General features: G+C 46.5%; 1 protein-coding gene across 1 annotated transcript in view; it reads right to left on the bottom strand.

Moving 5' to 3' along the window:
- Positions 1-25,975, bottom strand: part of LOC144173086 (anoctamin-4-like) — a 107,279-nt gene that overhangs the window by 37,978 nt on the left and 43,326 nt on the right. The window contains exons 9-16 of the mRNA XM_077701600.1: positions 25,213-25,370; positions 24,219-24,325; positions 19,166-19,221; positions 17,605-17,661; positions 11,389-11,453; positions 10,831-10,965; positions 6,296-6,401; positions 3,602-3,662 (exon numbers count right to left, since the gene is read on the bottom strand). Coding sequence (XP_077557726.1) covers positions 3,602-3,662; positions 6,296-6,401; positions 10,831-10,965; positions 11,389-11,453; positions 17,605-17,661; positions 19,166-19,221; positions 24,219-24,325; positions 25,213-25,370 — 745 coding nt within the window. The remainder of the gene's footprint in view (positions 1-3,601; positions 3,663-6,295; positions 6,402-10,830; positions 10,966-11,388; positions 11,454-17,604; positions 17,662-19,165; positions 19,222-24,218; positions 24,326-25,212; positions 25,371-25,975) is intronic.

Raw genomic sequence — 25,975 nt, forward strand, 5'->3', positions numbered from 1 at the left:
GAACTTGAATATGTTCCCTTCGCATATTATGTTGATGTTTATGACGCAACAGCATCTACAGTCAAAGAGCGCCAAAACTATGTTCCAAGCTGTGACAAAACTATGGCTGTGTTAAATTTTCGACCGTAAATTAGGTTGCGTAGTGAACGAAATAGAAAATCGCCGTGACACACGGATTTCGGGTGCCCCTAGCCATGATAATTAATTGATCTTCTGAAAATAAAACACCTTTGCTGATTTGTGGAATGAATTGGCATCAGCAAAATTCGAAGACGATACTTTAACGCAGCTTGAACATTATTTCTCGCCCCAATGAAATTCATATAGGCTGAAATTATAGGTACAATTACATGGCTGTATTTAAACTGGGTACAGCGTGGAACCACACAAACCCTAAAAAACTAGAAATCAATTTCTTTGCAAGATCCTGCACAGCAATCAGCGTTCGCGCCCTGCAAAGGGAACCCAATCATACTTGCATTGTTACCCTTGCGTAGTCATTCATCCTGATGGTTTATACGATGGCAGGGTTTGGTGTCTTATAACTTACTCCGTTTTTTTTAGGTACGACCAAAGCCTTGGTTCAGCCAACGGATGACTCAAGAGAGGCAGTCATTGATGGCAGGTCGCCCGTACGAAGGATTGGAATAACTGCCGAGTGATTCCAGAGTCCTCCTAAAATTACAGGCCGTCGGTCGTGCTGTATGCCACGACCCCAGGAATAGTAGTCAGTTTGGCAGGCTGGGACTAATGCACCACGCAGTCACTTTGACCTCGAGAATTGTGACAAAACGGCGGCAGCTATTTGTGTCCGAATACGGTATGCCGGATTGATTTTTTTTCTGTCTTATTCCCCCTGGATGAATTTTTTTTCTAACACGTGCGGGACTGCAACTTAAGCAATTAGGCAGGCTTACCTCGGGGAGATTTTTTTTTTGTCGAACAAGCTTTGGAATGGAAGACAAGCTTCAGGATTGTAAGTGAAAGACGGGCTTGTGACTTAAAAGACGTACACTTTACGGATTAAGTCAATATAGACGCAAGTGAAGTGGTGTGGTGTGTGCTGACAGATTAGGACACCATGTACCAGGACGTGCAGGCGTTCCGCTACATTCGCTAATTAGACCGAACAGTGCTGGCAGTCGTCCTCAAACTGAACGCACCGACGCCTTCAAGCATCAGCTTGATACTCTAATGCTTCCCAATCGCAGTGTACAGTTGTAACTCTGCACTTTCATTTTTTTTTTAACTTTCATTATTTCGGAGGACGGAGACGACGTCCCCTTGCGGTTCGAATCAACGAGCTTGTACTGTGCAATTAAGACGCTCCGTTTGCACGGGCACTTGTGACCCCTTATAGGTTTAATTTACTGAACGTTTTTCTTGTTCCAGGCAATTTGCTCTTGAATACTCGTCATTGCGCCGTGGTCGCCTGATGTGCTACTGGCTTTAGGCATAATTGCACTGCCATATTTTTGTACTAAATACGTCAGCCTTATATCAACCACACAGGGGGGGGGGGGGAGGGCGATATTCCACAAGTGAACCAGAATTCCAATTACACAATTTCCGGAACACTCCCGTGCATCTCTATATGCGTGTTCAGGCCGCAAGTTTTTGCAGTATTGGCGTATCCTCAGGAATTGCAACGAAAACTCGGTCCTCATCTGCGTCCCACTCCTCCGCAGCAGCATCCGCCACATCCTAACAGAGAGATGAAAGAGGCCTTCTCAGTAAAACCTGGGCGGTTAGAACAAGCTGTCTTTTATGGACTCGCGTATCAGTATCAGTTTCACGTTTCAAATTTTGTTTTTCCTCGCCAAAGCGAGGCTGTAGATGGCTTAAGATAATTTTTTGTCACCGCCGACATTTTTCTTCTGACTGAAACCTCGAGAAGAATTCTTGAACATAGCGTGGGCTAGAAATACAGACTTCATAAAAATGTTTACTGATATTTATTAAATTCGTTATTCAGATTGCTCAAAAGAATAATAGGATCCTTCCGTTAGCATTTCACAGAATTTTTCTATTGAGTTTGAATTACTAAGCGGCAAAAGTTTTATTTAAAGTCCAAGTCACTTACCCTACCGGTTTTGAATATAGTTTGCGATAAATTTACTGTGGGGCTTTGTTATAAACTTTTTCAATATGCTTTCTATATAATTCTTACTGAATATAGCCGCAACAACCTGTTCCATGTAGGTCTGTTTTTAATAGTGCTTCTGAGGGGTTTTTATTGGACTTATCTCAAGTAGCTTTCTATGAAATTTTTATTGTGTATACCTGTAACACACTGTTGATTGCGAGCCAAGTTTTAATGGAATTTTTGGTGAGTTCTGTTAAATTTGTCTGAATTAGCATTTTGTGAAATTTTTATTTGGGTTTTGTCGTAATGCCACAAGGTGCTGTTGGTACTAAATACATAAAATAAAAATAAATAAATACATAAATAAATAAATAAATAAACACCCTGTTGCCTGGGAGTCAGATTTGAATAGAGTTTCTGACGGGTTTTACTATATTTATCTCAATTAGATTTCTATAAAATTGTTAATGTGCCCAATCATAATATCCTTGTGCATATGAGCTAACTTTTAATTGAGATTCTGGCGGGTTTTTATTCTATTTATCTTAATTATCTTTCTACGAAATTTTTTCGTATTGTGGTAACATTCTGTTGCATCTCAGTCAGGGTTAATTGGTTTCTAGGGAGTTTTAAAACCGGATCTTTTTAGGGGCTCGCCATGTCCGGCGGTGACGACCGTCCCTTCAGACACCACCACTCCCAAGTGCTCCCAAGACGAAGGGACGGGGGCCCATCGCCCGTACTCGGTTCATGCGCTGGGACCCGCGGGGAAATAGCACCCTATATAGTTGCACCGATAAAGTACGACACCTTTGTGGGTCCGCATAGAAACGCAATAGAGAGTATTAAAACTCAAAATACTTAAAGCAATAGGATGCTTGCTGCGTGTTCGTAATAAAGTTTATTTTCTGTCTAACGACCACCGTATAAACATTACAAATTTGATTAGCAATATATAAACGCAATACACAGTCTGTTAAAACACTGTATTGCGTTTGTTGGAGGCGAGAAAATGCGTTTTGCGTTTGCGCAATAAAATGCTTATTGACTTTCTAGTGGCTTCAGTTTATAAGACGGGAGTTTTGGTTCATTCTCTAGACCGCAATGTATCAAAACTCGATGTCTTAAGGGCTATAGCATGTTGGTTGAGCTTGTGCAATAAAACGTTTATTTTCCTCATGGCTTAGGTCCATAATGTATTGACTTTTAATTAGCCCTATAGAACCTGAATACAAAGTTTATTAAAACTCAAAGACAATTTTCATCGGGTATCTGGCATGGCTGGGAATAAAATCACGTTAGCAATCTTGTACCTGGTTGTTGGAAGTCTTATTTACAGAGCCAATGACGTCCCGCTTGGATTTTCCAACGTATTATGTTACAGCGACGTAATGGAACGATTTTTATTTTGAGGAACGAAGTTTTTGTTGCTTTGGGTGCTTGCTGATAAAGGATTAAATTTAAAAAAAACATCGTTAAAATCGAGAAACCTGGGTGGTATTACCAAACACTTACCCCAAAGTGACATAAACACCGAGAAACCGACTGTGCCATGGTTGTCGAATATCGAAATGATCTAGATGGTAAACGAAAGGAACAGAACGAGGTTTCAGTACACTCAATGAAGAAGCCGGACTATTCCCCAGTTTAATGCTCGGACTCGGGTTTAAAAAGGAACACCAAACGTTTTCGAAATGCCAGTGCCTCAAAGACCCATGACATAAAGGTGTTGTTTGTGAACTTTTTCGTGTACTATTATCACGAAAAATTCAATTTACATCTCCATCAAGATTCTCGGTAACATTGGAACGGTCAGGCAAACCCACATCATTTCTTCTGTTGGCTTGAACAATTGGAGCATTAGCTTAGAACGTGGCAATATCGTTCCCTATAGGGACTAAATTTTATTTGTAGAGTGTAAATTGGGGGACACAGTGCTATGGTTATGGAGTTACAGGTATGGGAGAACTCTGGGGTACTAGCCAACAGCCCCGAAAGGTCACCACCCTTTTCCGTCGCAGCTGAACCTCCTCGCCTGTGGCTGCGTGAACTGATGTAAACAATTACCCAGTGACTTATGGCGGAAGCTTAAAGGAGCCATGAAGACAAAATACAAGTTGGGTTTATTAGAAAGACTGCTCAGTCCCGATAACAATGATACCAATATCATCGCAATCTTCGAACAAATAACGGAGATATTGAAGAAAACGTGTGAAGCAGTCGCGACCCCCTAGCCAATTTCCCGCAACTTTTCTATGACGTCACGGAACCTTGTTTGTGCGATTTGCGGCCGCCTAACTGACCTGTCGCGACGAAACATGACTGGACGTCTGTAATGGGGTCTCTAGTTCCATTTGACCGCATCACTTGAATGCTAACGTGCAGTTAACGCACTGAAAATTATATTTTATTGTTGGCCCGTATGACGCCATTCTTGCTCATAACACGTCAGTGTGGCGCGAAATTTGAAAGGTTTTAAATAGTTCTTGCTTTTTTTTCGTTAAAAAACATCTTTTGCGGCTCTAATGGAGCTGAGTGAGATACTGAATCCTAGTTTTTTCAAATTAAACGATGTTGTATTTTCTCTTCATGGCTCCTTTAAGACCGCAGTGGATCAGAAGTATTGGGTGTTACATGGCCGAAATATTTAACAGGTTGCGTCGCGGGGATGTATTCAACCCTGTAGCCTGACCGCCAACCAATATCATATATTTCCAGCTAGAGGAAATGCAGGGGATAGGCGCATGTTTATGTAGAGTAGTAAAACTAAAAGAGGAAGAAAGCGCGGAGGCACCCTGAGACACCTTATAATTTTGAAGAAGCTGTACCCAGAAGGTGCTGTGATAGTAGTATTTCATGGGCGCTGCGAAGCCTCTATAATGTGCCTATTTAAGGTCCCCTTCAATCGTCAAGAGCGTTCAAGAGTGCTGAGGCAGGCTAGGTGCACATGATCTAATAGTACAGAAACGGCTCAGGAGCTCAGGGAAAGAGAAGCATAGAAAGGATGCTGGGGGTGGTTTCATTACGGCGATGCTTCGAATTTTCTTTTTTTGCAGAATTCAACGTACGCCTAGATCAAAGCAAAAAATTATCCGTTTGGGCTGTCCATTCTGGCGAGTGAGTATTGTGTGAAGGAAAGCAACTCTGTTTTATGTCTGGTTTCGTCCCAAACTCTCCCTGCTAGCATTGTTGATCGTAAGCATGCCTGCACTAATGGTGTTTACGGCAGCTTCCCAAATGTAAACGCATGACCTTCCATTTCCAAACAGTACTGTTATTCCCTAAATGGTTTACACAGGTCTACATTGCACATTTGTGCAAGGTGGGATTGCGCAGTGCTTGCAAAGCCACCAGTAACATCGAGACCTAAGCGGCAGCTCATTTCGGACATTTTCATGACGAAAAAAAAACGCTAAACACCAACTGGAAGCGACAATTCCATATGTGTGACTTTTCTAATATTCTGTAGCCAGCCCATGACAAAGGAGTGAATTTAACGCCTTGTCCTTCCAGTAAGAAAGGCCGCACAATTTTACCTTGTCTGACAGAACTATTGCTTAGGTCCCTTTTAGGTCACTGTTGCATGGCTTCCTTTGCAGCTAGGTTCAGGATTTTGTTGAAGTCACAGTGAGCAGGACGAAAATTCCATACAATCGTCGTTTATTCTTAGATATTTCAATAGTCAATAAAAGGGAAAGAAATGCGGGAAGCCCGTACACGACAATTTTAACCCGCGCAAATGCTTTTGGGGATCCCTGAAATTCTAATATTACGTCCGCTTCTCGGGGCTCCACGGAAACACCGAACTTCAAGTGCAGTTCGCGATCCGTTATTTCGCGGCGCTTTTAAGGGTATTATGGCCGTATTCCGAGTCTGTCCTTCACTCCACGTGTTCCCTCCATCGACACAGCTGAGTGGATGGTAGCACAATGCCTTTACATGCGAAAATCGCTTTCAACTACCTCCTCGACTGGAGGCTCTAGTGAAGGAGGGATTCCGAATACGTTCAGGGGTTAAGCTTCTTTCTTACTCCAACATCGCTAATAACTGAACAGTGAAACAGAAGGGTTACAAGCACACAGCCGACATGACGGCACTGGCGAACCCGTGTCGTCGTCCTTTGTTATTGCTGTGCCCACTGCTCGTATTGAATTTTCCCAAGCTGAACGTGGACAAACAGCAGCATTTGTCCGCATCGCCAATACATACCCTTGTTATGGTGCATTTTGTGTAGAGGAAGTCGTAGGCGCAATGTTTCTCGCAGCTGGGGCATAGGGTGAGGTTGCCGAATAGGTTGCGGTCGCAAGTCTCAGACCTGCGAATGCACGATTGGGAAAAGTTCCGCAAAGGTCAAGATGTGCTCGACACCGTTGTGTCTTTTTGTCTATACCACAAAAGAGCTCTTGCGCTGGCTTTGTGTCTTGTTTTGCGCGGAGTATGGGCATGCTTTTCAGCCTACTTTTGCTTCCCCCTTTAGTCGTTGAAATTTTCTCACGACGAAATATCTACGACGAGCTTCTTCACGTATGCGAGAGAAACATTTGTTTTATCTTTGGACATTAGAGAGCGCTTTCTTGTTTGCGGGGGTCCGTCGGATGCTTGGAAATTGGAAGCGAGCGATTGTTTTCTCGCCTACCTGCCTACATAGCGAACGAAATATCGGTGGGATCGAAGAACTGCAAGAATTTCGTTACAACTTTCGTTGAGGCTGCTGCCATTGGTGCTGACGATGCTCACCAGAGATACACATTCGCAGACCGGCAGTGACGCCACTAAGTTGTATATTGGTAGTCCCTCCAAATTTTGTCGTGGCTTACATATTTTTGTACAGTGGAGACGACAACGTGATAGCGCGGTTTCTTTAAGCGCTCCGACGCGCTTAAAGAAACTGCGATATAAAAAAATGCCGTGATTGAACACCGGTAAACTTAGAGCGCAGAGAAATCGCACACAGTTGCGCCATAACGCTCCTCAGCGCCGTCGCAGCTGTAATTTCGAACCTACAGTAAATTTGGGTGTAGCCAGCGCCTCCTGGCAACATTTTGTAGTGGCACGCTCCCTACTCTTTACCTATATCCCTCTCTACACACCCTTGGTAGGAACGAGCAATGAGATGCTTTCTCTTTTATTCCTTCTTCTTTCGTTTGTTTGTTCGTTTTCTCTGTCTTCCTTTTCTTTTTTTTATGATTACTTTCTTTATAGGGAAATTCGCGCTGACCAGCTCCGACCTGCAGGACCAGCAAAACCTGGTCCTGCGGGCCTCCCGAGCAACGAAAGCACGCGGCTACCTGGACTGAGGCGGCCACCCATCGGCTTGTAATTTAGAAAATAAACGTTCATTCCTCCTACTTTACACTCCTCGGAAGCGAATAAGGCGCTGGTTTGACCTTTGCCGAGCTCTAAAGTCCGATCGACGCTACGAGAGTTTCACGGAAGGAGGTGTTTTCTTGGTTAGGGCCTACATAAATTCAGGGGTCGCTCTAAAATAGACTCAATACTTGACGAGCATTCCCTACCAAGCAAATACGCGAGACACAGGTAATAGTAAAAAGAATTAAGGTAGTTGCCCTGAACGTGCAAGATGTCAATTGCCTAGCGGTGACTCGCCAAAGGGGCTGTGGCGCCCTCTTGGCTAGTTTCAGTATCAGCCTGGCCTTGGTACCGAAAGTGGTCAAGAGAGGCCGCCGCAGCACCTTAAAATGCCAGGAAAAGAGCAGGGAACAATGTGGGAAGACATGCCAACAAAAAAGTCAGACTAGCACAAAAATTTTATAAAGGTACTTTTTTTATTGTTTATTTTGGCGAGGTGATTGTACCGTGGCGTTACGACTAAGGCCGCTGTGCAACGCCACCCCGTTACAAATGGGAAGCCGCTAATCATCATCACCGTTATTATCATCATGCTACAAAAAAAACATTGGGTTGAGTTTTCATTAATTTAGGGAATTCATGCTTTAATTCATCATGTTTACTGTTTGTGGCCTAGAGGCGGCACCCTCCTTGTCCACAGCGCAGCGCAGAGATCACCCCAAACACTCAGCTATAAGGAACGTGTACCTGCGAGCCCCATTGGGATTGACATAGCCTTCGTAACGCGAGGGACACCGGTACGATCCCGGCCAGGAGAAGCGGTGATCGTTTCGAAGCCCCTGCTTGGGTGCGTAACGCCGCGTTACGCGTTTCTACGGTGGCTAGGTACTGTGATCCCCGACGAGCTATGATGGTAAGCCGGGCCCACAAATTACTCCGCAGTTAAAACATGTCTCAAAAATGCTATGCTCTTTCAAGTGTATTCGTCGCCTCTGGTATAGTATTTTAGATGCGAAAGCATTCTACGACCGACTGAGGCAAAGCCGCCGTCCAGCGCCTGCTCGAACCGAAGCGACTCCTAAACATCCCATTGGATTCGGCTCGTATAGCACTAGCCCACCGAGGTGTAGTGCCCAATGATTGCAAAAAAAACATTAAATGGCCCGCAGATAGAACAAGCCGGAGCAAATCGGCGGCGCTATATCGCTGGGCCATCCACTCTAATCCTTTAGTTACGCGTCATAACCCACTTTGATTCCCCCTCACTCAGCCATTCCTGCACTTTTTTTCACATTAATTTCTCTTAATTCACTTTCAGTTACTCTGCAATCCACATTTATTAAATTTGATTTCTGGTAAGTCAGCGGGATTCCTCTTATTTGCTTTGCCTCCCAAATTCATTTGGCCCACCTCAATTCTCTTTGAATCCGGAAAATTTCCTTAGTTTTCGATAGCATTATTACACTTTGCTTCCTGTTAGTTTACTCTGATTAGTCTCCATTATAGACGCACTCGTATGTACGTTCTGTCAGTTTTTTGGTTGTACCCTGTGGTTTCAAACGCGCTCTCCGGTCTACCAGGTATGATGGCGTCGTAGCCAAATAACAACTGGTAAATCGAACATGAGCTTTTGGTAGTAGCTGTGACATGGCCGCTCGTGTGGTTTATTACTGGCCAATATTTCCTTGAATGGATACGCAACCAGTCATAAAATCGTTTGGAACTCTGCTCTAGCAAGCTCAAATTGCTATTACGCTAACATAATAGAACCAGCGCGGCACACGCACCTTGTGGCAGTGAAAGTACCACCGGGGAAAGCCATAATCCTTTAATGCATAAGCCATAAAGCCTCCAAGCACATGAGAAAATTTAAATGCACTTCAAAATCCGTGTTGCATGTGGCGTAAACACCGAGTAGTACTTGAGCCTGTCACCGCGCGTCCAGTGTTTGATACCCATCCAGGGTACTGAGGGCAGTTGCCATCGTCAACGGACGATGCCCTTCAGTGGGTGTCATCATCATCATCATCATCATCACCAGCCTATCCAAGCCCACTGCAGGGCAAATGCCTCTCCAATTATTCTCCAATTACCCCGGTCCTGTGCTAACTGCGACCAATTTACCCCGCAAACCTAACTTTTTGCCGCCCCCTGCAACGCTTGCCTTCTCTAGGGATCCACTCTGTTACCCTCAATGACCAACGGTTATCTTTCCTTCGCATTCCATGCCCTGCCCACGTCCATTTCTCCTTCTTAATTTCTACTAGTATATCCTTAACACGAGTTTGTTCCCTGACCCACTCCGCTCTCTTCTTGTCCCTTAACGTTGCACCTATCATCTTCCGCTCCATTACCCGCTGAGTCGTTCTCAATTTAAGTTGAACCCTCTTAGTGAGCCTCCAATTTCTGCCCCGTAGTTGAGTACCGGTAAAATGCAGCTGTCATACACTTACACTTTCTTCTTCAGGGACAATGGTAGGCTGCCATTCATTATCTGAGAATGTCTGCCGTATGCACTCCACCCCCATTCTTATCCTTCTAATTATCTCTGCCTCATGGTTCGGATCCGGGGTTACAACTTGGCCTAAGTAAATATATTCGCTTACCAATTCCACTGCCTTGCCACGTATCTCAAACCGCTGTGCTGTCCCGAGGTTATTGATCATTAGTAAGGTGATGAATTGGGCTAGTTGGTTCTGTATGTTTGAAAACTGCGTTTGAGGTTACTAAGGAGACACTTGAAAGGAATACAAACGGACGACGGATTATTGATCATTACTTTGGTTTTCTACATATTAATTTTCAGGCCAACAGTTCTACTCTTTGTCCAGTGCGGAAGCATGCTTTGCAATTCGTCCCCCGAGTTACTTAGCAAGGCAATGTCATCAGCAAATCTGAGGTTACTGGGGTATTCTCCATTAACCCTTACTCCCACCTGTTCCCAATCCAACGTTCTGAATACTTACAAACATGCTGTGAATAACATTGGAGAGATTGTGCCTCCTTGTCTGACGCCCTTCCTTATAGGTATTTCACTGCTCTCCTTATGGAGGATGATGGTAGCTGTGCACCCATTGTAGGTATCCTCAGTGGGTGTATGACGAGTTTAAAGAAAATTCGGAACCCGATACTGAGATGCTATGAATCTATTGTGCCAGCTCCATAAAACCATTAGGACAGTAGAATCATTCCAATCATGTAAGCTACCCAATGAGCACTAAGCTGGGTTTTGCGTGCCTTGATATAGAGTAATGGTCAGGACCATTGTCTTTCAACGCCCTCCTAGGGCGAAATTTGGCACCTGACATGGGTTTGTTGTTTTACTATAGAAGTTGGCGTGGAATTTCTGGATTACCTACTGCTTGCAACGCCGGGTTTCTCGCCTCATGTGGCACAATGTTTTCTCACTATAAAGTAGGTGAGGCGATACGCACGCGGGAACACTGGTGATCATGTTTGCGAGTCCGTAGAGCGACGTGAATACCCCGACGAAGGCCGGCAGGATCAGCATCGACGTGTAGAAGCCGAGCCAGGCGAAGTACAGGCCGACCTTTTCCCCGAAATAGCGCCTGCGAGGTTTCAATAAACATTAGCCTGTATCAATGCGTCCCTGCCCGCCTAACACATTTCAACGCAGACAGACAAACCGAACGGAACGGCGTCTTGTTTACAGCGTCTTCGCCGCTTGTGTATTCTTTGAGTTTTTTGCGGAGCCCAAGTTCGCTCCAATAAATGTTCATTTCTGCAAGAACATCGCTTCCGTCTTCACTGCGTGACAGTATGGTAATACACTGAACTTCTCCAGCTGTCGCTATCTGGGTAAACTCAAATTCATGTTTAGTTATCCCCTAGAGTAACATTCATGCATGCTCTTTTCTTTATTTCTAGTTTTTAGGCGCCGGGAAATTTTTGCTGCCCAGAATCTACCATGTACTGTACTATTTCCTACCTACTAGCAGGTTTTGTAGCAGCGAGCATTAGGCTGAACTCACCTGATGAGATAGAGGGGCTGCTGCTTGTACCAGCATCGCACTCTGCCCCACTCGGCGTACAGGATCTGCAACGATATAAGGCGATGGGTCGACAAACTAAACCACATCAAGCGCACAGTTCACTGACTCAGGCACGTTATTTGACTGGTTTGACTAAAGCTTGCCAGACTGACAAGGACTGGCAATTGGAAGAATTATGATGTAGAGTTAACTTTTGCGGCCGGAGCCGCCCGAAATATTCTGAGCGCCTCGGCCACATTATGGCTGTGTATTGGGTTTCAAGAATAACTGCTGAAACTGACGGGCATGTACCCGAGCGTCGGTGCTTAGGGCTAACGTTTCGCATTGAGGTATAAGGATTATTGCAGCAGCTTGAAGTACGACGTTGAATTCAATGATGACTTTTCGCAGTAAATGAGACCTTATAGCGTTACGTCAGGCCTATCATCCTATCTTTAGGCCTGACGTCAGGTAACCTTCATGTTGATACAGAACTTGCCAGCCAACGTGGAACTTATTTACATATAAATGCGGGTACCGGCTGACAACGATAGTCCTGAAAAAGTAACCTTAGGCTTAACGTGGTGCCGTCGCATATTACCTGCCTTTTATACTGCTTACTTTCTCCCCGGCTATCTTATTTGTAGAACCGTGCAACATGCTCGTCCTCCACCTTAACTGCTTTGGTTTCATCGGCACTGCTCTCTATACGATAGGAAGCTTCTGGAACGGACCGCGCCCCGGGATAAGTGCACTCAGATGACACGACCCATCATTCGATTCGCCGAAGATCAATTGTGCACGTAACTACATGCCTGCTGCTTCCAATATTTTTTTTTTCTCTTTTGCAATGTATAGGTCTAAGTGGCCCATGGCCCCAGCAAGGTTCTAAAAAGTCACGTGAACACGGCTGGCACACATAAACTGGCACACCTGTCTTGTTGACCTCCATTGCGTTGTCATATTCGCGGGGAGATTCCAAAAGCACTTTGCGAGACAAGGCTCGGTATAATCAGATCGTCGGGGTTAGCGCTGGAAGCTTAAATGTGCGGCCTCACGTACGAAGATTTGATGTTTTTGGGACACGTCGCGAACGCCTAAGACGCCCTGCCCGACATAGAGAACGCGTCAGCTATATCAAACTCCCAGAGATCTAAGGGGGAAAGGGCGTGAGAATAATCTTTGCTCTACGAGTGTACTGAAAACGCTTTGTTGAAAACTTCGCAACGGGCAAGCGCTTGAAGGACAGCGTCCTTTTTTGCTCGAAGGAAGCCCAAAGGAAAACAATCCGCGAGATTAAACACCGCGCATACACTATCTCACCTGTGCTCGCGAATTTTGTTAAAAATGCCGGCACGGAAATGCACACAAACGCAAGCGACGTATGTTTGTGTACCGTCCGCGTACAGAAATAAAAACAACCCCCGTGGCTTCACCACCTCCAGTTTGTGGTGAAGACGTATTTTTCAGTGTCTTGACAGAGACATCTTGCTCCTCAATGGGTGTCGACCCTGACTTCAGTAACACGATCACTTCGAAGGACACACGCAACATCGCCGTGCCAAGGTCTTTAAAACAAACTTCCTTGTATTAGTCCTGAAAATGTGCCCTTGAAAGAAGAAACACTCCGCAACGAGAACGAAGCACCTTCTGTCATTCCCGTGGACGTACAAGTAGTACAGACGCCGTCTTACAACCAGTGTAACCTGCTACGCTCCGAGCTGCAGGACAGGCAATGGTGGTACATGCCGCCGTAACCCGCCTGACTTCTGCAGCCCACCACCGCACTATCCATACGCTCCCAAGAGATCTGAATAGACCTAGTCCCGATGCCTACGTAGGTGCATCATTGCAGACACAGACTACCCGATGCACTACACAATAACAGCCGCTCTCCCCAAGCGGATACACAAGAAGCCACCAAATTAATATTCCACGAAGTTCTGCTACCACACAGAGGCCCAGACCTCAAGTGCAGAGTTCATGCAATGGTCTTAAGCTACAGCAGCGCGGACACTCACAAGGCAACGGCATACCAGCCCCAAAGACTTGACTATCAGAACGCTTCAACACCACCGTGAATATGGTGCTCATGTACCTCATAAAGGGGACGAAATCCTCCCTTATATCACATTCTCGTACAGCACAGCCATTCAGGACAGCACACGTATGCTCCACTTGAGCACGTCTACGGAAAAGACTGACGACGACGCTCGGCGCCGTACTCCAGAGCGACGGCCTTAACGCTGATGCCGACTATACAGCGGGCGGAGGAGGCCCACCAGCGTGTCCGTACAAAGGCCAGGAGCTGGTGGATGCCAGACATTACAAATTTTGCACCAAGACGACAGGTGCTGTCCCGGAGGCAGGGTGTGAGCATGGACGCCACACCAACGACCACGTCGATGCACCGAGAAGCACGACGACGATATTTCCTACCATACAGAATTCAACGACGTGTTGGCCAGCTCACCCACTATCGGGTTGCGCCCGATGACGACTACACGACATTGCGATGACGGAATAAGCCATCGTCGTACATTGTTGTACGGCTTGCCTCAAGCCGTACAACACTAGATAATTCACTTCCGCTTGTTTGGCCGGAGGCAAGCCGTACAACACTAGATAATTCACTTCCGCTTGTTTGGCCGACGTTGCCTGTCGCGTCGTGCGAATATGGCCAAACAATCACTTTTCTATTGCTCTTTCCTGCCCTTCCACACGCTCTAGCCTTCTCGCGTTCTCCCGCTCCGGGCAGTCACCCGCTTGGCAGCACTGCTTTGGGGAAATAGAAACTTCCCAGGTTTGGCCAGCATTTATAAGCTGACGCTCCTACGCATGGATGTTTTTTCGGTGTCTGCCTGCCAAGCTGCACTACAAGCTCTAGCGGTGACGTAAGGGGCGGCGCCCGCTTCCGTACGGCACACTGCGAATAAGCGGCTGAACTAGGCGTTCCAACTGTTTCCTTAGGAAAGCTCGTGGCGCGACAGGTACTAATATACACGCGGCGTTGGTTTAGCAGGCAATTCCGTTTTAGCATCGCTACGATGTTCCTTCAGACAAAGGGGGGAGAGGTGATGCTGCCAAGCATGCTGTCGTTTTTTCTTGTCAGATGCAGCTGGGAACGGTTATCTACTCCCGAAATGAATGAACTGTCCGGTTTTAGTGCGCAGAACTTTGGCGGCCGCTACTGCGCTCTGGCGGCGGTGACGGCGTCGTCACCAAGCGAGCGAAAACAGAAAGAAACAGCAGTAACAAAGCGTGGCGTTAGTGTGAGGGGGAGGGCAGTATTCTGAGTCTGCACGAGATGCTAGCCGCCGGCGACGCTTGGCGAAAGTGTGAGGGAAGAGCGGAGGGGGGGGGGGGGGGGGAGACACTTGTTCGTGATAACACAGTGCAGTGAAGTTGCAAAAGCTCAGAATAGACCATTATGGATTACGATCTTGTACATTACAGGGGCACATGACAACGTAAACAGAGAACTGCTGTGGAGAGTGCTGACACAAGAGCTTAGATGAGTTAATGCAGTTTCCTATAGCAATCTGTAAAGATAATACAGTGCACCTTACATGGGAAAGGCAGAATAGCGCACAGCAGGTTAACACCCATCGAGAAGTGAAACAGGGATGCCCTTTGAGTCCAATAGCTGTTTACGCTTTACATGGTACGGTTAGAAAGAAACTCTGAGAAAAGTCAATTACGGCTCAATTTAGCGCATATGTGGCGAGGCGAAGTTGTACAAAAGCGTACTGCCGGAATTTTATACGCAGACTACACGGTTCTTTTAACTTATAACCAGAGTGATATGCAACGGCTCAAATATTAGTGGCGAGGAAGACACAGACCTCGGGTTAAGCTTCAGCACTGAAAAATCGGGAATAATGGTTTTCAATGACACCATTGCTGACTCAGTATCAATTCAGCATAGAGGATTACCCAGAGTGAAGTATATAAATATTTGGGAGTGTGAATAAACGAAGGGGAAAACTACTTAAGAACGCACGAGGAGCAACTTAACAAAAAAGGAAAGCGCAACGCAGCTATAATGAAGCATAGAGCTGGTAGGGGTATAACAAATATGAAGTAGTAAGAGAAATGTGGAAAGGAGTAACGGTTCCGGGCACCACATTGGCGAATGCAGTACTCGGCTTAAAGTCAGACGCACTTTCATGCTTTGAAGTGAACCAGAAAACGGTACTGTTTAAACTTACAAGCACATGGTAAAACAACTAACGAAGCAGTGCACGGAGATATGGACTAAGCGTCGTTTGAAGTTCGAGAAGCTCAGATTAAAATATGCTTTCGGAGAAGGTCGAGAGAAATCGATCAACGTAGGCGGACAGCTTAAGTTTTTAGGTACCTATACATGAAAAGCGTGCACACACAGTGATTAATGAAAACTAGAAAGCTAACGGTGAAATACAAAAAGAACAGTGCAGAAGGAAAGACAGCCAAGGTAACCCAAACTAGAAGAAGAGAGAAACGAGTAAATGGAGAGAAAAAATGAAAGCTAAAACTTGGTTATAGATTTACGTGGCAGAGAAATGGGACATCATGAAAGGCAAATTTCAAAAAATTCTACGATAATTTTAATGGCAGTGCTTTGTTTTTGATGCTACAGCGGGTTGCTTGAGAACTAAGAGCTTTGGGGGGCGTATACACAAAATGATGGGGTATGCGTGGCCTGAGGAAAAGAAACCAACTTGCGGCACATAGTTTTACAACGCGAATGTGCCCATCCAAATAATCAAAAGGGAAATATTCAGCTTCCAGAAGCCCTAGGATTTAAGAGTAGAACATAGGTAGTCAACTTTAGGGCTGTCGAGGTGACTAAAAGAAGATTAGAATGCTGGTGTACGAAAACCAGAGGCGGGAATAATGCCTAGGACAGCTACCACCTGCAACAGAAAAAAAAGTATTTTGTGCCTGCCCTCAGAGCAGCGCTCGTGCCAAAACGAGGAGTATAAAACAGATATACTGGTTTTTTCTTGGTAAGATGACACGTCATCGCCACGTTTCAAAGGGGAGAACAAGAGCAATCAATCAATCAATCGATTACTCCTCGTTGCGTGGCTCATCCGAACCGCGTGAAGTTTGCGAGAGATTAAAACACGATTTACAACATGTTCGGCGGCGGCGACATGTTGTTCGGCGGCGGCGACATGTTCGGCGGCGGCGACACGGGAGGGTTGCGCGCACCTCCGTGCGTTCGCTGATCCAAAGATCACTTCCTTAAGCAGTAGCCATGCGCCGTGTCCGAGAAGACTGCAGTGCACGCTGGACACAAATTTTGCGTTAGGGAGTATACGTACTATTCGTCAGCCATGTTTTCTTTCTTTTAGGCATCAGCCCGCACCCTCCTATCTTGTGTGATACGGAGACTGACACGCGTTCTTCACTCCCCTCGATCGTCCTGGTTTGACTGACAATTGGCTTAGCCTGTACTATGCTTGTGGAGTTGATGCCATGCCAAGACAAATACACGTGGATGAAGCATGAGGCCATTCGATTTGCCGTATCTCGCCTGTGCACGCAGTTGGTTCGCTGCAGCGTCGACGTTTCTTCTTTCTTACAGCTCAATGTGGAGCACGCGTTTACTCGAATAAAGTGTATCAAGTACGAGAACCTTGCGCCCTCCCTTACTTCTGGACAGTTTTTTTTAAAGCGAAGCTTTTTATGCGCCACTGATGGCGTCGACGGCCGAGTAAAGCGCACGGCACAAAAGCCAACTTCACACAATGGGTTTCACAAAACTATGATGATGATAAGCGCAGGTTCATCAAACGCCTCAAGAAAACAAAACGCATACCGTGGTCGGAGTCGAACATGGTTCGCTCGCGTTATGAAGCCGACGTCCGTCCCGTGGCGCCATTCCGACACAGTCGAAGGAATTTGGATTTTGTACGTTCACTCACGTTGCATGGAGAATGCTTCGCGTTTTAACCATCTTTCTCTTAAGTTTTCAGCAGTTTGAATGCGCTCCCTACCATCGTGAATATCAGTCGCCGATTAACATGCTTACAGCTGCACATATTTGGTCGCCGTTATTTGTTGCGAAATAGTTCTGAGCAGTCAGCGGACAGTTCAGTGCTGTTCTCACAAGAATTCAATGGCCAAAAAAATCAGTAGTCGGTCTTGGCCAGCTCTGGACAGTCTAAAATAACCAATCGAGAAGACCTATAGTGGCAGGTAGGTATCAGGCAGTGAAGTACGTACCCTCCGCTCGGTGTAAGTCTCCGTCGCCTTGTTGAATTTCCCTTTCCCGAACGGTCCCTGCGGAGAGATTATCGCTCACGCAAACAGGATTCATTTGCGGCTTCTTTAACAACACTACACTCGCCACCTCGCGCAGCTTGTCCATTTCTTTCGCTTACACAATATGAAAGCAAGTTCTAGCAGTTTGAAATGGAAGTAAACAGTGAAGGTCGCCAAGGTGCGCCCGTAAGAAGCATATTGGGCTGTTGAAGCTCTTGCCAACTCCTACATATAAGGTAACGTATGAGGCAGATGGCGAAAATGTGTGCAGTGGGCCGAAGATCTTAGCGTGTTGTTTTGTTAGGAAGAAATGAGGTCTTTGTATATGTCATTATCATCATCGGAATCATCGGCGTACACCGCAGGACGAAGGCCCCTTTCATGTTGTAGACATTAGGTGGGCAAGAACAGGGTGCGGTGGCCATTAACACCGCCGCACACGAGCGGGGTGAGGAAGGCGCCAAATTCGAATGAGTGCACGTCGCAGGCACGAAGGTATGCTTTATGGCTGACAGGGATGGTTGAGGACCAAGGAAAGTATCATCGGGCTTGCGTCAGTGTCATTCCTGCAGACCGTGGGGCTTACTATACGTGAAGGGTGGCACACACATTGAGCGCTGATGAATCTGTAAATTAGCTGTGAATATAATGGAATTAGACGACGAACGGGTAAAAAACTTAGTTGATTTACCTTTAGCGGACCAGAACGTTGCACATTCGTAATTTTTGGGGGCCCTTACCTTGAGCCCTGTTACCACGGTGGCGGCAGTGATATGCCATCGAGGAGAACAGAGGGTGTTTCACCGCCACTCTTTCCCGCAGTAATCAAGGCACGTAATTGATCCAGAAATCAGTAAGAAGAGGTATCGGGATGACAGTGTGCGTGTTTGCATGTGTAGGAATTCATTATTTGAATTAAACGTTTGTAAAAAATGACCTTCCTATGAATGGGCACGTTCGCCTCTTCGCTGGCGACCGCATCGTTTCTTGTCACACAAATGCTGTGACCTATTCGCGTTACAACTCCAGCTTTTTCGCGTGCAGCAATATCCAACAACTGCTTAATGCCCTTAAACGTCCAAAACATTACGCATATCTCTTCTGCAGGCAGAGGGAGAGTAACACTCTCCCTATCCTTTCCAATATAAAGCCGTAAATGATAAAGCCGTAAAAAGTCCCAATATAAAGCCGTAAATGACAAGATTTGTCACAAAAACTGTTCTAGTTTACTGTCGTGTTGGTATGGTCTTTTCTGAAATTCACGCCGAGAAGTGCGAACCGGAAAGTACATGGTTCCCGCTGTGCCATCATGAACTCTCACTTCCGTAGTGAGAGTTCGTGTAGTAGGTCGCAAACATCCTGTGCGTAAAGAGGAAGGCCGAAAATGCAACGTATATGACTCTCTCGTCAGCTGATTGTATAGCTATAGTTTCATTAGCTAATAGTAAATGTTGCCTCGCCTAGCACTGGTCACAGGCCTTATAAGCAGTCAAGCAAAATGTCAAAAGCAAACAAAACTCACGTCGTGCAGGGGATAAGCTGCCAGGTAGACCTGGAGGCTGAGGAGGTTGTAAATTCCTGGAATAAACGCAGAGGAGCAACCATGTCATCAGCAAAATTCGTTATAATTTCTGATCTGAGCGGTGATAGTTATTGTCTGTCAGATAAGGTACTACCGACATCGCCACTCCGCTTACGCGCCCTTATCTGGTGCGCGAAAGGCTAACATTTCGATTCGAAGTACAAGTGTCCGCGTCAGTTACCGCAGTTGCCCGGAAATATGGAATATTTTTTTCTTTCCCGGCGCTTGATGAAAGCTGAACTAAAATACGCGAGACAGAAAACCAAATCAACGCATATTTAGAACCAAAGACTCACGCGTTAGTCAGGAGAGTTTAACGTTGTTGGTACCTAGTGCTGGGCGTCTGCTTCAACGACATCAAGCTTTGATTGATTGATTGATTGATTGATTGATTGTAGGGTTTAACGCGCCGACACCGCAGGCGATGAGGCGCGCAGTAGTGGAGGGCTCCGGATTAATTTTGACCACCTGGGGATCTTTATCGTGCGCCGAAATCTCGTACACACGGGCGTTTTTGCTTTTCGCCTCCATCAGAAAAGCGGCCGCCGCGGCGGGAATCGAACCCGCGACCTCGTGCTCAGCAGCGCAACGCCTTAGCCACTGAGCCACCGCGGCGGGTGACATCAAGCTTTACAGCCGGTTGGATTTGTCTGCTCGAAATTGGCATCACGACATCCTATAGCCGTTCCAATCAATCGCCAGCGTTCTTCTAGATTCGTTTGACCACCGAAGCGGCGGATATGTATTTTTCAAGCTAGAATACAAGCTGGCCATATGATAGCGAGCAGCCCTAAACAATTCCTCGTAAGGGGCTGCAAATGCCGTCAACTGGTTAGACGAGTCTGGTTCTTGGCACTGCCTGCGGGGTACATTAGCGCCACGCATCTAGCCCAGGTTTACGCTGTAGCCTAAAAATTTCTGGAACCCTCTTGCCACGTAGGAATGTAAAAATGAGGGTTCGGAATTGTTGTGGGACTCGTGGAAACCCGTATTCCTGATTCAGTGTTTGCGATGCGTGGTAGCAGATGACCGGCCCACACCGGGACGCCTTGGGACGCTCGTACTCGCTTCGACGTCGCGCTCGCAGCACGGGACGTCAGGCGGAGCGATGGGCGAGACGTGGGCCGCGATAGATTGCTCCACCGTTTCAGCCCGCGGCAGCGGACATCTCAAAGAGCCGTGCCGCCGCGGACACGGACACTAGTTCCAACTTCCGGACGTCATCGTGTATGGCAGCGGAACGACTCGGCTCCTCCCCTCCAACCTGGTCCGACCAATGACCATCGTCGACTGGTAACGCCGGTGTCGAAGTCCAGCCATCTTAGTCGAAGGGCTCCGGTCACTCATGCAACGCGCCATTCGTCGAAGACGTAAAGACGGGAGCGCTAGGGTGTGCTGGGAATAAACCCCCTTAGAGGTTTGCCCCTGCTGCCTTTGTGTCTTTCCCACCTCTCACCTCGGCGCCATAGATACTGCTGCCGCATGGGGAGTATCATCCGTGTAGGCGCGTCCAACGGGGTTCACGCCGATTTCAACATGTTTTGTCAAATCGTACACCGACTGCTACTTGCAAACTCTCATGCTTCTCAATGCAGGCGAAGATTTTCCCGTGCTCTTCTTGGGAGAGGACGTGTTTGGCCTTGGTGCGTGTTCTGCGCCCGATTCCTAGGTGAGTTCGGTGAAACGGGCGTACCGTTGCCGAGCGCGAAAGCCCACCTGAACCCCGAGGGCGTTGGACTGTAAATAAGTGTACTGTTGGCTCTCATCGCGTGCGCCACGCACACCAGTGTGGCGCCGCTCTCTTAGCGTGTGCAGATCCACCATAGGGCATTCTATTCCAACATTGCGTACGCTGGAAAATTCGCGGTGAAGGCTAGCTGAACATGAGAAAATGTCACAACATGTCGGGCTTATTGCCCTTGGAGTTTTTCAGGCTCGGTGACCTACTAGTCTTCGAGCGCATATGTATGGATTGCGAACGCCGCCGCTTCTGGACGCGTTTTGCAGTTGAACAAGCAAAGATGCTGCAATAATTTTTCTCCCAGCAAAACGGTATTCTGAATGTAATCGTACGTAGCTAGTTTACCCTGGCTAAGTTATTTGTTTGTTGATTTCCCTAAGTTAGGATTGAGGTAGAAGGGTTTGCTGTCCCAAACCACGACAGGGTATGCGACACACTGGATTACAAGCCGCATCAAGCATACAAAAGTACGAATAAAGTTATATAAACACTAAACATGTAATTTTCCTTTTATGAAGCGTTAAAATTCTAGATCATTTATGGCTCTTAGAAAACACTCTACAGATGTGCTGTTGACGGCGTCCGCCGGTAATCTGTTCGACAGTCCGATGGCTGATGGAAATAACGAGTGCTTATGTGTGTTTATGTTGCTATGAGGTTGCCTGATAGCCCTATCATGATTTGGGCGCGAAGAGTGCCTGAAGGGAGCTTGGAGGTAGTTAGTTCGGGGTATTTTATAATGATCGTGGAACAAAAAATAAAGAAACTTCAATCTAGATATCATTCTGCAGTCTGAGAGAGTTCGGAGGTCTGCCCGTTTTCGTAGATCGGAAACGCTAGTAAAGCGGGAGTAGTCGGAAAAGATAAAGCGCAAAGCCAAGTTCTGTACGCGTTCAAGTTTGTATACTAAATATTTTTGGTATTTTGGTATGAGAGATCCAGCTAGAACACAAGAATGCACTAGGAAAACGCGCGCTGTCTCGTTTATGTGCAATTGTCGTTCTGATCCGCCGCTCATTCCCGACAAAATATTCCGCTATGCCAAGAATATGAAACGTGAAATTATAGGAGACATCATGATGAATCAGTTTCTCCTCGGCGCATTAGTTATCCTTGGATCTTCCATTACTGTGTTTCCTTCTTACTAATACCTACGAGCATTCTATTGTATGCTCTCTTCCCGCGCTTGAAACGGTATAGTGTTATTGCTTCTGATACATTTATTAGTAATTATGGGGAAGGTGCTGCTTAGTAACGGTATGAAAACTCGCAGACAGGTTTAAAGCTGGCAGCGTTTCTTGGGAGAGGCAAATGGAAAAGAAATTGTTCTCTTGCCTGTCTGTAATCTGAATCAGTGAGAAACATACTGAAGGGTCGCTAGCGGGCCCCTATACTCGGGTACAACTTAAGAACGGCAACGGAAGTTGCCGCTGTGCCTGATCACCACAGCCGGATGTTACTCCGCGCGGCGCTAGTAGTGCGTTACTGGGAATATTTTGAGAATGGCACGAGCTGTTTCCATGATTTTTGTACTTAACATACCTATCAACCACTGCAGCGACGACAAACTAACTACGCGAGAAAAGGCAGACGATATCACGCATTCACAGCATCTCCTTCCAGACCGCGCGTTCGTTGACATTCGGGTCCGTCGCTTCGGCGGAGTGATACCGTACATGAGCTGTTGCCGTTTTAACCTGCTCCGGAGTATAGTAGCACCCTAATAGTTCCCAAGTTATCAGTAATCCACATATCGTTGAACACGTGCGTAATGATGTAGTAGCTGGCTGTGCAGAGGGATAAAAGAGCAGAAATAAAACAGACGCAGACTGAAGGTTGAGGGAGGCGAGTTTTCGGTATTTTATAGCATTGCGTAAGAGGGACTTGTTGATGGAGGGAGAAGGTGGTGGGGGAATGGTGGGAGAGTGTGGAATGGGAGGATAGGTACAGCGCACGAAGGAAGGAGGACGGGGAGACGGTGAGGAGGTGGGAATCGCGGGAAGGCTGGGAGATGGAAGGAGGTGGAATTTAGAGGCGGGAAAGGTTGGGTTGGGAAGTGGAAGGAATTAAGGGGCGCAGAAATCGGACGAGGAAAGTGAGGGCAAGTAAGGATAGAGGGTCTGGTTGGTGAGGCAGAAATACGATTGGAGAAAAGGTAAGAAGAATTGGATGCGTCCGAATGGAAGCGGGTTTAGCGGCACGGGAAATATGGCGAGTGCGGTGGAGGCGGAAGCGGAAATAGATACTTGAAAAGCGTGGACACGCAGCGGTTAAGAAAGACTAGGAAGCTAACGATGAAATACGGAAAGAACAGTGGGGAATCCAAAACAGCCAAGGTAACCAAAAAAGAGGCAAGGCAGATTGAAACGAATAAATGGAGGGAAAAAATGGAAGCTAAAACGTCCTTAGAGATCTACAGGGCTCAGAAGATGAACATCAGAAAGGAAAATTTCTACGATAATTCCCAGGGCAGTGCTTTGCTTTTTGAGGCTAGAGCAGGTTGCCTGCGAACTAAGAGTTTTGTGGGGAAGTATTCACAAACTGATGGGGTATGCGTGGTCTGCGGAAAAGAAACAAACTATGCGGCACATCGTGTTAGAATGTGAGGGTATCCATCCAAATCTACATGAAGGGAATATTGGGCTTTCAGAAGCCCTAGGATTTAAGGGTATCACAGAGGAAGTTGACTTCAAGGCTGTCGAGGGGACGAAAAGAAGATTAGAATGCTGGTGGACGAAAAGCAGAGAGGGGAATATTGCCTAGGGCAGTTACCACCTGTAACAGAAAAAAAAAGTATTTTGTGCCTAATAAGCTTTTTGTGCCTGCCCTAAGCAGCGCTAGTATTGAACCAAAAGTGTAAAACATAGGTATATTAGTCCGTTTTGGTAGGATGACATGTCATCACCCCGATACAAAGGGGAAACCAATAGAAATCATCATCATCAGATTAGAGAAAGGAGGAGAGTAGAGCGTAAGTGCAGGAGGGAGGGTCAAAAAGAGGGGGTGGGAACACGAAAGCAAAACTCGGTCTGGTCTTTCAGCCTCATTCGCAGCGAGTAAAGGAAATGCGGGAAAACTTCTTATTGTCGTTTGAAAATTCTGCGGCGAAAAGGTACAACTCTCAATGCTTCTTTTTTTAGTCCGCTTGTTTTCTTTTTTACTGCCTTCTGACCATCAGCCAGTAAGCCTTCCAAGTGGCGTGCCTATTGCAATTCAGTACATCAGCGCAAGCGATTGCGCGCGTTCACTTGCCTCTTTCGTGCTCGGCCTCGTCGTACTGGGCCCGCAAGAGGACCTCCCAAGCGATCCGACTGCGGGCCGCTTGCGAGAAGAAGGTTTCTTTATCAGTAATGAGGTACCTGCAATACCGTAAATGCTACAGTTTACATCTTCCTCGCAAAGGACAGCAGTAAAGTGAGAGATACGCCGGACGGAGCATGCGCAATTCTTGTGGTGTAAGCAGCATTTTTTAAGAGCGAAGCTGTTTAGCAAATCGTAATTTTTCGTGTCCGCGGTTAAAGATATGCAATTAAAAATACGCAGTTAAAGATACAAGGTACACTAAGGGCCGACCCCTGTCACACAAGTGCAGATCTGAAAAGCGCAGTCACTGCACTAGAATAAAGGGACTGTGCAAAACACTTTGAGCAGTGCTAATAAACCTGCCCGACATTTAGATTGCACTGCCAGGAATACGTGAACCACGTATTACACGTGCACGTGAAAAGCTCGCGAAAATGCTGTGAAATACGCGCAAAAACCAACCATGCTCTCTTCAGTTTCCCTCGTTATGCAGCCCCGTAATTACGTCATTATATCTGTGGCTGTCCTATTGGTTGTTGCAAATAAACTTCACGGTTTATTTCTCGCACTACCTTTGACGATCCCCCATCGTCGGCGCTGTGCACCAACCTCTTCTATGCCTGAACCTGTACGAAGAATTTTGGCGTTTCGTTTGTGTTTTGAGTGCACGCGGAGTTTCAGTGACCACCTGGATACTTCCCTTTCAACCAGTCCATTCGATTACAAACATTTATTTCAGCACGGCCACTTCTACAAATCTTCCATTTGACTGCCGAAGCAATCAGAGTTCACACCACGGCACGCAATCATCTGTAGTCCAGATAGACTTTTTGTCGTCAACGTTAACTTAATGGAGCGCCTGGCACAAAGCATAAAATAAATTGGTAGCTGGCTTGCGCGATCTCGCGTAATGACGATGATGATGGTGATTGAGTGCCCTCACATGCCCTCTCTCTGTCTGACGAAGTCGGCGTTGTAGAACTCGTTCTCGTCCGGAATCAGCTTCTTGTCGTAGGGAAAAGGAGACCTGAAGCGGGACAGCTTGTTCTTCTTGCCGGGAGCCTTCTTGACCACCTCGATCTCCACCGAGTCGCTCTCGAACTGCGAACATGGGAAGACCACTGGCTATGCAGTGCACACACTTTGCCAGGATGTACCCCTACTCCGTCGAGGGGGAAACCCCAGGAAGCACCACCCTTCAAACCTTCCCAGCAAATTGACTCACGCAAACTGAAGATCTTGTTTGACATTTTAGAATGAGGCCAGTCTCGACACGTTATGTTCTTTTGGTTACGGCAACATAAAAAACAAATCCTTCCAATTTCGCTCAATGTGGTTATTCAAAACGCCCACCAGTGTAACGCACCTGGAAGCTTCACCATTCCGAAGCTGGGCACGCTTTCTACACGCTACCAAGTTTACTTCTTACGCAAGGAGGAGGCGAGCGCTGGTGACAAAAAGCCGAGATGAGTTAAGGTACGCCCCAGTTCTCTAGGTTGATGCAACAACCTAAACAAGATTCCACCGAGCGTTTATCAGTGTATTCGTACCATATATTGCTGAATCGTGAAATCATAGCCACCGTGCAAGATGACTATATTGTCGAGTTTCAAAAATACATAAGCTGATTTCCCTGTCATAGGAATCGGTAAAACACGAAAGTGAAATGTGCAGCGAAATCTGTAGCTGAGTATTTATTGCGGGTC

Source organism: Haemaphysalis longicornis, unplaced genomic scaffold, assembly GCF_048455015.1.
Source record: "Haemaphysalis longicornis isolate Haplotype H1 unplaced genomic scaffold, Haemaphysalis longicornis Haplotype H1 scaffold_29, whole genome shotgun sequence".
In the NCBI taxonomy this organism is placed as follows: Eukaryota; Metazoa; Arthropoda; class Arachnida; order Ixodida; family Ixodidae; genus Haemaphysalis; species Haemaphysalis longicornis.